The following is a 13,002-nucleotide window of genomic DNA, read 5'->3' on the forward strand; positions in this document are numbered from 1 at the left end:
AGAACAGTAAAGCTGCTGGTAAGGATTGTATCGGAGTTGAACTCATAAAGATCTGGGCACAATTTGGGAAACAGAACAACTACCAGAGGAGTGGAAGGAAGGGGTAATATGCCCCATCTACAAGAAAGGCGACAAGTTAGATTGTGAGAACTTTCGAGCGATCACCATTCTAAATGCGGCCTACAAAGTATTATCCCAGATCATCTTCCGTCGTCTGTCGCCTATAATGAACGAGTTCATGGAAAGTTATCAAGCCGACTTCGTTGACGGCCGATCGACAACGCACCAGATCTTTACTGTACGGCAAATCCTCTAAAAATGTCGTGAATACCAGGTCCGAATGCATCACTTTTTCATCGATTTCAAGGCGGCATACGATAGTATAGACCGCGTAGAGCTATGGGAAATCATGGACGAGAACAGCCTTCCCGGGAAGCTCACAAGACTGATAAGAGCGACGATGGAAGGTGTGAAAAATTGTTTGAAGGTGTCAGGCGAACATACCAGTTCGTTTGAATCTCGCCGGGGACTACGACAAGGTGATGGACTTTCGTACCTGTTGTTCAATATTGCGCCAGAATGTGTTATGCGGAGAGCCGGGGTACGATTTTGACGAGATCCAGTCAATTTGTTTGCTTCGCTGCTGATATGGACATTGTCAGCCGAACATTTGAAAAGGTGGCAGACCTGTAAACCCGCCTGAAACGCGAGGCAGCAAAATTTGGACTGGTGGTGAATGTGACCAAGACGAAGTACATGCTAGCTGGTGGGGCCGAGCTTGACAAGGCTCGCCTAGGTAGCAGTGTTACGATAGACGGGGATACGTTCGAGGTGGTCGACGAGTTCGTCTACCTTGGATCCTTGCTAACGTTAGCCGTGAAATACGGAGGCCCATCATCAGTGGAAGTCGGGCCTACTATAGCCTTCACAAGAAGCTGCGGTCAAAACAGATTCACACCCGCACCAAATGTACCATGTACAAAACGCTCATAAGGCCGATAATCCTCTACGAGCATGAAACGTGGACGATGCTCGAGGAGGACTTGCAAGCACTTGGAGTCTTCAAACGTCGGGTGCTTAGGACGATCTTTGGCGGTGTGCAGGAAAACGATGTGTGGCCAGTATCCAGAAGGTGGCCAAAGCTGGAAGGATGTGCTGGGCAGGGCATGTTGCAAGAATGCCGGACAGCAACCCTGCAAAGATGGTGTTCGCTTCGGATCCAGTTGGTACAAGAAGGCGTGGAGCGTAGCGAGCTTGGTGGGCGGATCAAGTGCGTATCGATTTGACGAGCATGGGGCAGAACGGAGGATGAAGAGATGCGGCCACGAACCGAGTATTGTGGCGTGTAATTGTTGATTCAGTGTTATCTGTTTAGATGTTAACTAAATAAATGAAACATTCCGTTGGATTCAAAAACGTAGTTCTGTAGTAATTTAAACAATGGACCGATGGCCGAATTCATTAATCTGACGATTGAGCGGTGTCAAGTTCGGATTTGACCAGTGGATCTGCGTCGGATATTTGAGGCAGTTTGGTGAAGTGACCACAAAAAGCGTGGAACTCGGAATGGAGTGCATGGGCATTGTGTGATTGTGAAATGGACGCTGGACATTGTGCGCCATTTGTGTGCTGTGGAAGTGAACAATTAAACTATTGAAAAATCGAACGTTCAACAAAACATTGAACTGGTTGGATGCGTGTGTGCTTGTGGAAAGAGTGAAAAATCAACGTACAGAGAGTGGGAAAACGTGCTGTGAAGGTCAGAAGCCTGCGGTGTTATGCGCCACTGAAAATTCTAGCTGGATCGCCGAGTGGTTTGATCGCTAATGCATGTATACCTTTCATGCCTTTCAGGTCAGTCCTAAGTGGAATTGGTAAGCTTAGAAATCAGGTAAGATCGTGCAAGTGGGTGCGTTGTTTCCGGGAGTAAAGTAGCCAACGATGGCCGCCGAGAAAAAGATTCTCTTGTCCTCATATTCTCGCATGATGGACAGTAGCGAACTTTGGGGCAAGTGTGCCATAGGGACAAATGTGCCACCCATGCTTTTTATAAAAACTATAATATATATTATCTCTTTGAGCTTAATAATATGTTCCCTTATAGTTCACAATACAATGATTAAAATATGATAAAAATAGCTCTACTTTTCACGCTTTTACATCGACTTGTGCAAAGACAACCAAATTTGAGTGAATTTTTATAAGATTTCGTTGTTTCTAAATAGCATGGTGAAAGGAAAATTATTAACAGATTTTTCTCACGTACATCGTGAAACTATTCAAACGTGTAAGTTATTGTGGCATTTTAACGAAAAAAGTATTTAGTTTTACATACGAAATCCAGTTTGGTTGAAATGTATACTTATTGGGGCAAGTGTGCCACCTATTTGGTAAACAAAAAATGTTGTAGTGAAATTTATTAAAATGTAAACATCACTAACAAAATCATAATAATAAACCAAAATGAGGCACCAGTAGTAGTTTCCGAAGTATAGTAGGGTAATAACTGGCATTTTTGCCCCCCAAAGTGATTTTTTCTCAAAATTTTCAATAATAACATGTTTTCCGGCTTATTAAGTACCGTTTTACATATCTACTTCAATATTTTATCGTTATTTAGTACTGATCTAGTTTAATATTAAACATATTCGCCGTAATATAAGGGTAATACATAAATTGTATTGAATGGAGACTAAAATAACATTTTAGTTGTTCGAATTGAGTAATAGGGAGTTACGCATGTTTTGAAAGTAGTTATAAAGCATCCCCTTATTACGGTAAACGTAAAATTATTTTTTAAACTATCGATTAGCGTCTGCTTTGTATGTAATATTAATAGGAAATAAAGAAAATTTCATTACAAGTAGAATTACATGCGATGTTCATTCGGTGGCCGTCTTGCCCCAAATGGGTGGCACACTTGCCCCATAGTGTCGAAAAATAGGTTATTTTGGATGATATTTGAGAAGCTCCAAAACTAATACTTTTTGAATTAATTTTCTTTTTAAATGACACAGTGGTTATGAAATGATGTGAAACTAACATCATGAGGCTAAATTGGCGGATTTTATAAGCTTTAGGCAAAGTTGAAGAAAAATTTGCTTAAGGAGGCACACTTGCCCCAAATTCCGCTATTGAATCCCGTGCCAGCAAAGTTCTCATTTTCTCGCGTTCTTTCGATTCCGAGAAGCAAGACAAGATTGGCAAATGACCAGTGAAAGGGTAGAAGACATGCTCGACGAGATCCGCCATCTTATTCGTAGCCAGCTTCGTGATTTAGATCCCCCCAAACCCATTTCTGCTCAAATTTCTGGGACCACGGCTCCGGTCAACTCGAAGATTAGATAGGGTGATGTGCTAGTGTCCATTGATCAGTGAGAACTGCAATTTTCCCAGTATTGCAGTGAATGATGCTGATGCAAACCGATGCTAAACAATTCTTTCTCGAAACGGCTTTAGAATGGTACAATAAGATTTTGACAAATCTTGATCTATTTTTGTAAATAATGCATATAAAATGCATCTTACCGTATTCTCAATCCGTCGTATCGTTTTCAACTCCGTCGCAATCAGTTTCCAGATTCGTCTCACAACTAACGGCTCACTGTGTGTATTGAGTGGTTAAAACACAACATATCAACGCTTTAATAAAATGTTTTACTAGAATATATAGATCTACGGGCATCTCCCCATTGCTTCGGCATGATAGTACTAATACTAATTTCCTTTAAAACTAATTGTTCGTCATCAAAATTCAGCCCAAACATATGAACACAATTCCTTTTGACCCTTGGGAAGGCTCTTTGTTCGGAATTCGAGAACAAAAGGATCTTGGTGGACAAACACATTGCACAGTTGTTCCATGTGAAGCCCATTTCCCGCGAATCTGGTTCAGCCCTGCGTAGCCTGCTCAATGACGTCACACGCAATATTCGAGCTTTAGCCAACCACGAATTGAAATTAGAGCCACTTTCGGAATAATTTTTGATCCATTTAATGTGTACGCGTCTTGTACACAAAAGGATTTCGAGCTTCAGTTGACCGATAATGCCCTGCCATCTTGGGGAAAATTGTTGGGTTTTCTGCAGTCTCGCTGTCGCTGTTTGGAGAATATCGAACAAGACAGAAAAGAAACGGTGCTCAATCAACCTTCGCGCCCTCGGCCTGAGCGTTCTGGATCCCACGTAGTGCGAACTTTTCCTGAAAAATCAAACTCTCAAAAACCAACTTTCACGAACGTCACCTGCTTTGTCTGCAAGGGTACACATTTTTTGAATCGATGCGACCTATTTTTGAATCTTTCTCCATACGATCGTTTTTCCAAAATCAAGAGCATAGGTCTCTGCTCTCTCTCGCGTCGGATCCGGTTGGTATAAGAAGGCGTCGAGCGCAGCGATTTGGCGAGCGTGGGGCAGAACCGAGGATGGAGGGATGCGGCCACGAACTGAGTATTGTGGCGTGAAATTGTTGATTCAGTGTTATCTGTTTAGATGTTAACTAAATAAATGAAAACCTCATTTAATGAGGTCTCTGCTTGAACTGTTTCAGCAATAAGCACTACGTGCATGAGTGCAAAGGCAGCTCGTGTCGTAAATGTGGCCGTCGACACCACACATTACTTAACGAATCCTATTCAAACTCTTTGACCACAGTAAATGATTTGCGCCTACCATCAGAGCCAACACAGAGATCTACTGCCCCGATCACATCGTCGATCAACTCTTTGATCGGCTCTGTCTCTTCGTCGACTACACGATCATGTCAGTTCTCTACACAGCAGTCGGGCTGATAGGAGATGCTCATGGAAACTCCATCGAATGCCGAATTCTGCTTGACTGTGGGTCGATACACGACTTGTCAATGTGTTGAAGCTACCGAAATCGAATGCGAATGTTAATATTCTCGGGGTCACATGGTCAGTACAATTGATCAAAGACAAGATCAGAGCAACGATTCGCCTTACCTTAACTGATTCCTCATTCAATTTGGAATTTTTGGTCATGAAAAAGGTCACAACTGATCTACCAATGAAATCGTTTCAAATAGATACCGATCGGATTCCAGCAGATGTGGCACTAGCAGATCCTTCGTTCAATCGATCGCGACGAATCGATATGCTGCTGGGAATTCAAGTGTTCAAACAGTTCCACTGGTCAATCGTTCTCGTTGACATACGATCAAACGTTCTGGTGCAAGAAGACCATTTTTGGATGGGTAGTTGGTGGTGCAGTAATCGAGCAGGAAGCAGAGCAACCTTCCTCTTTGTGCAGTCGTGACCAATGCAGCATTAAGCGAGCAGATGAGCAAGTTCTGGGAAACAGAAGCTATCCCTGAACCACGAAAGATGACCGAAGATGAACAAGCTGCAGAACGAAGCTTCCAAGAGACATGTCGGAGGCTCCCAGATGGACGATACGAAGTTGGGCTGCCACTCAGGAATATTATATCTTTACTTTCGATATTTACGAGCAATCTAAAACACGTTAAGTTTAGTCTTCAGTCTAACAACGAATGATTATTTATTTCACCTATTCCTTTATACAGAGTTAACCTCGGCCCAATCCTTCAATTCACTCTCGTCATTCTCTCAACTCTCACACCCTATAATAATCTCTTCGCCTGATTGGTGTTGTCCGATTTTACCTCTTATCCGTTGGTCGCTACAACTCCTTACCTCTTCAAGAGAACTGTATCTCATATTGAAATCTAATGAACTATTTCAGAACGTATAATTCATTAATTTTTATAACAATAGTAAGTCCTTCAGAACGTATTAAATGCAATGTTTATCACATATTATAATTCACTACATGTATAATAATTCATTTAAAATTTAATTAACTCGAACAATTATTTCAATTGATTAATGTGTATTCATTCTTTTCTAGTAATAAATAGAATCATCATGCTTTCTCTTCTTTGACTTTATTTTCGATTTTCTAATTCCAATATTTTCACTTTCACAAACATCTCCGATCGCGTGGGATCCTTCCTCCCCCGCAAAAATGAATGAATCGGCAGCGAAACCGTAAAAATCAGAACTTGAATCTGAATCAACGTCCTCAATATCGTCTCGTTTCCGTTTGTTGCCTTGTAAAACATTGTTGCTATTGGATCGCATACACTGACTATTGCTGCTACTGCTGTTATTGTCACACGATGACCATAAAATGCTGTTGCTTTGCTGTAGTTGATACACCTGATCTTCGTTTTCCTCTTCGTGAAAAACCAAAAGTTTGGAGGTTTTTCGGCGAGAAACAGGCAAAGTTTTTAACTGGCGTTTGTGCGCCAAAACCAACTTTACTGCCAATAGTAACTCTTCACATCCAGAATGGTTTCTTCCTCCTTCAGCATGTTGACTCTGGCCGCCGATGTTGCAGGTGTGATAAATGTATTCCTCCATCCCGGGTAAAAGATGTCTAACCATGTGCGCCCCATGAGTGGTGTAAAATCATTGTGACATTTCAGTACCACCAAATTGAGTTTTTGCTTCAATGATGCTAGCTGAATCGTGACCTCTATCTTACCCAAAACCTTCAACCTGTTGCCATCAATAACAACTAATCTTTGAGTACAAGGCTTCATAGAAAAGTTTTTGAAATGCTTCACGAAAAATTTTTCTGATATTACACTTTCTGCCGATCCACAGTCGATCTCCATTGTCAGTTTTTGTCTCGCAACCAGTACCTCCACAAAACATGGATTGTTGATTTTGTTAATCGCTGAGATCATCATACAGTGCATATCATCTTCGAAGTCTGAAAGATTGTCACTTTCAATATCTTTCTTCAGTCACTTAAATAAACCAGATGTTCCGGGCTCTGGATCCTTAGGAGAATCAACAAATTTAACACTGGACTTCTCAAAAAACTTGTTTTTACGAGGACTATCTCTTCTAAGCTTGTAGCAATATTTCCTTATGTGGCCCTTCTTTTTACAGTACGTGCATAAATAAGCTTGTCTACCGAAATCCTGGTTCCTTCTAATATCATATCTTCCTCTTAAATTGTCTCTGGAGGAAAATGATCTATCCCGGCTTTTACTCCTGCTTCTATTTCTAAATATGGATTTTGGAGGGGTCGGACGATCTGATCGACCTAATCGCGCAACTACACTAACTCTCCTGTCGTCATCCTTCTTAATCTGGCTTGCTCCTTCTGACACCCACTCCTGGTTTACAATTATTTTCTCCGCTTTGGCTGCGGTAAGATCGTCCTCGTCGAATAAACGGTTTTTGCAACTGTCTATCATTGATTCCAATAACTAACACGTCTCGTATTGCTCGATCTTTAAATGCTCCAAAATCACATTCCTCGGCTAAATGTTTAACATCCAGCACAAAATCAATTGATTTTTCATATTGTCCCTGCCTCCGGGTCCAAAATTTGTAACTGTGGATCACTTCTGATTCTTTCCTGTCATATCTTTTCTTGAGTTCTTCAACCATGTCCTTATACGCCAAATCTTTGAAATTTTGTCCCGGAAAAAGTAGCTTTAATTGTGAATAAACCTCTGTACCACGCACAGCTAAAAACGATGCTTTATATCTATCTTCCGTATAGTTGTTATGCACAAATAACCACTCTAGTTGTTCAACATATTGCGCAAAGGGAATAGTACCCGGAATAAAAGGGTCACATGTTGTGGTCAAAGACATCCTTGTATTTAAGTAAATAAAATTGAAACACAGAAAAAGAAACAAAAAAAAACAAAATAAAAATCTAATAAAACAAATAAAAACAAAGTGTGCACCATCAGCTCGATAAATGACAAACCCAAAAAAAAAACACACGAAATAAAAAACATTAACACATTCCTGATACCTTTTGATGATATAAAATACTCCTTTAGTAAAACTCCAGAGAACCCAATCCGATGATTCGAAAATAAATTCAGCAGCAACAGCAATTCCAATAGCAGCAAAATCGACACAGCCAATCAATCTCCTGATAATCCCCGGAATTGACTTCCTTCCGATGAATTGCAATAACTGGTAACACTTGCTTCAATGCACTAATAGCATGCACTCAATGCACCAACTGGTCGCCGACCCGATCAACATGCACTCTCTCTCTCAGTTGGTGTAACGTGTAGCCTTATTGCCTCTCTCGATTTTCACTCACTATCGTCGAAAATCTCGACCTGAGAATCTCGACCACTCACTCTGCTCTTGAATTGCCACAATAGGTTTGTCTTCACTTCTTTGCACTATAGGACGCTGCTGCACGGATAAAAATCTGATCCCCACATTATGATTTACATATCATGAAATTCATAAATTGGTTAGGTCATGATATCAGGATCACAAATCATGGTTCCTGGAGTCATAATCATGATTCCTCATAAGCGTAACATCCAGTGTGAAAACACTAAGCGGCGCACTTTGCTTCATCACATTCGTATCGATCATCCTCAATGCAAGATGACGAAGCGGTTGAGTGGTAGAGTACGTGGCTCACAATCAGAAGGTTCTTGGATCGAATCCCAAAGCATGCTATTTTTAACTTTTTTTTTATTTTGTCGATCATAAACGGATGCGCGACTCAGCATTTTTGGCATTTGAATCATGATTCCGAGCAATCAGCTACAAAAACCTAACACGTGTGTTGCGTTACGGCAATCTGACTCATGATATCATGAGTCCAAATTATGGTGTATTTTCATAAGACGAAAACACGCTGTAATCATGATATCATGAGTCATAATCTTGTTTTTGGATTCTGATTTCTACCCGTGTGGTAAAAAAAAAGATCGACGAAGTCGATGAAAAAAAACTTTCTCCACACAAAAGACGCTCGAACAAAAGGTGCTTGCAAAATGGCATCGACAGCACTTTTCTTTTCTCTATACGTTTAAACACAATTTTAGGCCAAAATCAATGTGCCACAAACCTTGCAATACAAAATTTGCATAAAAAAAACTGGCCCACTAGAATATTCAATTAAACAACTTCAAAAACTAAAAATTTGCTTAGCACACCAATATTCCAAAAGGCAAGCCAAAATCTTTTGTTCTTCGCCGGCTTTACCACAAGGTATTTGGTAAAATATGAATTTGCTCAAACAATTCACACCGAAATATTTTTTTTATCCACAATATCCACTGCACGCTTTCACGGTATTTTCACTAAATCATTTATTAGTTAACTTGCTTTATTTTATCCTCGCCGACAGTTATTATATCTTTAGTTAAGACTTTCGGTATTTACGAGCAATCTAAAACACGTTAAGTTTAGTCTTCAGTCTAACAACGAATGATTATTTATTTCACCTATAGGCCTTTTCATGTGACAGATCCGTCTATGCATTTGTTTACATCGGTGGAGGACCGGTGCTAACACGAGCCTGTCATTTTCATAGAAGAACTGTCAAAGTGCTTCCCGATCAGCTGATTTGAGACGTCATGTGAATAGGCCTATTCCTTTATACAGAGTTAACCTCGGCCCAATCCTTCAATTCACTCTCGTCATTCTCTCAACTCTCACACCCTATAATAATCTCTTCGCCTGATTGGTGTTGTCCGATTTTACCTCTTATCCGTTGGTCGCTACAAGGAACAATATCGATGAGTTGGGCAAAAACGAGATGATGGCACTGCGCAGATTCGTTCAAGTTGAGCGGAGATTGATACACAACCCGAATGTATACGAACAGTACCGGAGCATTTATGGCAGATTACCATGATCAAGGGCATATGATCAAGACGAATCAGAAGATCGACGGTGCGTACTTCATGCCCCATCACGCGGTGTTCAACCCGTCGAACACCCCAACAAAGACGAGGGTCGTTTTTGATGCGTCAGCCACGACCACGACAGGAATATCAACTTTTCCATACACCAATTTTAAGAGAAATGTGAAACAAAATATGAAGAAATGATGATACGATTCAGATGTAGGTCACCTTATATGTATTACTATAAAACATTAAGTTAGTATATCAGCAGTCGCTTTCATATACTTGCTGTTGTAAACTTTGTGTGGTATTATGATTTTATTATTATTTTATCAGTACTCAGTGGTATAATTCACGTATAATTCAAAATGTAAAATGATGCCAATGCAGTATAAGAAACTTTTACTGTTTCGTCATTGTGAACTCAATTACGAATAACTTCTCTGAAGACATCGAACGTCTAAAATCGACAAGAACAGAGATAACACTTTTTTTCCGGCTAAATTGTCGATTCGGTCCAATGTGCACTGTGCTCACCCGCCTAGAAGCTCTGCTGAATTCTAACTTCGCTAACTCCTGGCCACTTTCTGGTGGGACGTCCGTTGACCGACTTCGCCGAATCTGACATGACCGACCGCAAGGAGACTACACTATCACGCTGGCAACGTCAATCACAGATGGTGCAACATTTCTGGGCTCGTTGGTCGAATGATTACATCCCAACACTGCAGAACCGGAATAAATGGCACAACCCTTTCTCAGTGAAGCTTGGACAGTAGGTGATCATCCGAGAAGACAATCAGCCCCCGATGAGCTAGAAGCTAGGGCGGATCGAACTAGTATACCCTGGTCTTGATGGATTGATACGAGTGGCCGATGTACGATCAAACGGCAAGCTGGTTCGGAGGCCGATTGCGAAGCTCTGTCTACTGCCGGTCGACGACAACGATGCGCAGCCTGACGATGACTTTCACGCAATGCAGACGATGGCGAATGACGAGATTGAAATCTGTTAATTTCAATGGGGGCAGCATGTTGAGTGTGCAAATTTCATCTACAATTAATACATGTAAGCTTAGATATGAGTCGATGTTTTTTGTAGAGTTTCTCCAATATCAATCGTAATGTATCAATGTATTGTACCCTAACAATGATGTGACCCGAAGCCAAAAATGAGATCTATTGGACCTGGCTAGGGAAAACGAATACTTAATAAAATCAATTGGCTCTTGACCACCGCACGTTACGGTCGTTTCATTAAAGTCCGCGCGTATCATTTCAGTGCCGTCCGAGTATCCCGAGTTCCTCTGTTTTCCGTGGCCACAGTCTACGCCGCGTGTGCAGCTGTTGCGAAGTGATGAACACCACCAATTAGGAGATTTGTGCCTTGAGAAAAAAAAATCTTCTTCTTGGCATTATGTCCTCACTGGGACAGAGCCTGCTTCTCAGCTTAGTGTTCAATGAGCACTTCCACAGTTAATAACTGAGAGCTTTCATTGCCAAAATTGCTATTTTTGCATTCGTATATCGCGTGGCAGGATACTCTATGCCCAAGTAAGTCAAGGAAATTTACGAAAAGATACTGGACCGACCGGGAATCGAACCCAAACACCTTCAGCATGGCTCTGCTTTGTAGCCTGAAACTCAAAAATTTCACTTAACTTGAATAAGTTAATCACTAGCGATTTCTTCACTACCACATATGGATAAACGTAGTTTACGGCTTAAGCGAAGGTGAAGAAATCGGCCTTTAGTCCCTTAAAAGTGATTCGCTACCAGCCCTGCAATTGCTCGTCCTTCTTGCCATCCGCTTGATGGTTGCTTAATTGGCTACACCTTATCCTGCTGCGAAGAAAAATGCCATCCGATTCCTTCCAGGGGTACCCTCCCATCCTCCCCAAACCAATATAATTAAATTAAGTCCATCGAATATGATAGGAAAACTAACACACGATGATAAAGTGAGGGAGACTAATTTTCCTCCCCGGAGCGCGATTGGGATAAGAAATCAATTTGGCTAATCACTGGTCTGTGCCGAACTTCGAGTTTTTTTTAGCTGTAATTCACTGACCGTCTTTTTCAATCTAATCTATCTACTTTCAGAGCAATGCCGGACTCGAGTACATGATCAAGCTCGGTTACACCTTGGTATTCGTAACGGTCGCCCTCATGATCTGGGCTTCCCTGGCGAGGGCACGTGAAATCGATTATCCTTCCTATTCGCCTTGTAATTTCAACGCCCTCTGCAAATGCTCCAGACCTGGGCCCGATCTTGGCGTCGTGGACTGCAGAAATGTGCACTTTCCTGCCATACCGAAGATCATCAACAGTTCTAAGCTCTTCAAACTGTACATGGACGACACAGGGCTTCGTGATTTGGAGCCGTACTTCTTTCAATCGACCGGACTCTACAAACTGGACATTTCCAATAATCCGATCACAGAGATTCCAGATGAAGCCTTCCACGGCTTGGAGCGATCGCTCTGGGAACTGGTTCTGGAAAACAACGAACTCATCGAAATCCCATCGAGAGCGATACGAGACTTGAAGAAACTACGCCTTCTAGATCTGGGAGGCAACGATATCACCGCCATCGAAATCGGCGCTTTCCGAGGGCTGGAGAAGACCTTGCAGACATTAGTACTATCCGACAATTCAATTTCACAGCTCCCTCCGGGAAGTGTTTCCGGGCTACCCAACCTGGACAGTATTGACCTCAGCGGGAACAACCTGGCCCATATCGACCCAGCCGCCTTCAAGGACGGCCTCGGCAAACTTTCCAAAGTCTTCCTGGGCAACAATCTACTGTCTCACATCCCCTACGGCGCTCTTGAACCGCTACGACTTTTACGGGTCCTGGATCTATCCCACAACCTCATCCGAACGCTCGCCTCGGACGAAGACGAACCCAAAGTCAACTACAAGCTAACCCTGGACGTTCTGCAACTGCAGTACAACTCGATCGAAGAAATTCCATCGGAGTCGTTCGGCTTCTTCGATACCATAAATTCCACCTTCCTGGACGGCAATCCGATCAACCACATTGATGACAATGCCTTCCGGCAGGCCAAGATCCGAGAGCTGTACATCCGCCACTGCGGGCTGGACTTCATCTCGCCGGAAGCATTTGCCGGCTTGGAAAGTTCGCTGCAGCTGTTGGATTTGTCGGGGAACAATTTGACCCACCTGGCCGACGATTTGTTCCGTGGATTCGACTATTTGAGGTATGTTTAACGCTTAGCTCATGTTGCCGTTTCCGTCTATAATATTCCACGTTCTGCTGGGTCCTTTGCTGCAGCATGACCGCCCGCGCTGCATTCTTCTGGT

The 13,002-nt window shown here is 42.1% G+C and overlaps 1 protein-coding gene across 1 annotated transcript in view; it reads left to right on the plus strand.

The window, feature by feature from the left end:
• The window catches only part of LOC5571316 (chaoptin), a 276,580-nt gene that overhangs the window by 229,765 nt on the left and 33,813 nt on the right, over positions 1-13,002 (plus strand). Inside the window, 1 exon segment of the mRNA XM_021840573.1 lies at positions 11,779-12,899. Coding sequence (XP_021696265.1) covers positions 11,779-12,899 — 1,121 coding nt within the window.

This window comes from Aedes aegypti, chromosome 1 (assembly GCF_002204515.2).
Source record: "Aedes aegypti strain LVP_AGWG chromosome 1, AaegL5.0 Primary Assembly, whole genome shotgun sequence".
NCBI lineage: Eukaryota > Metazoa > Arthropoda > Insecta > Diptera > Culicidae > Aedes > Aedes aegypti.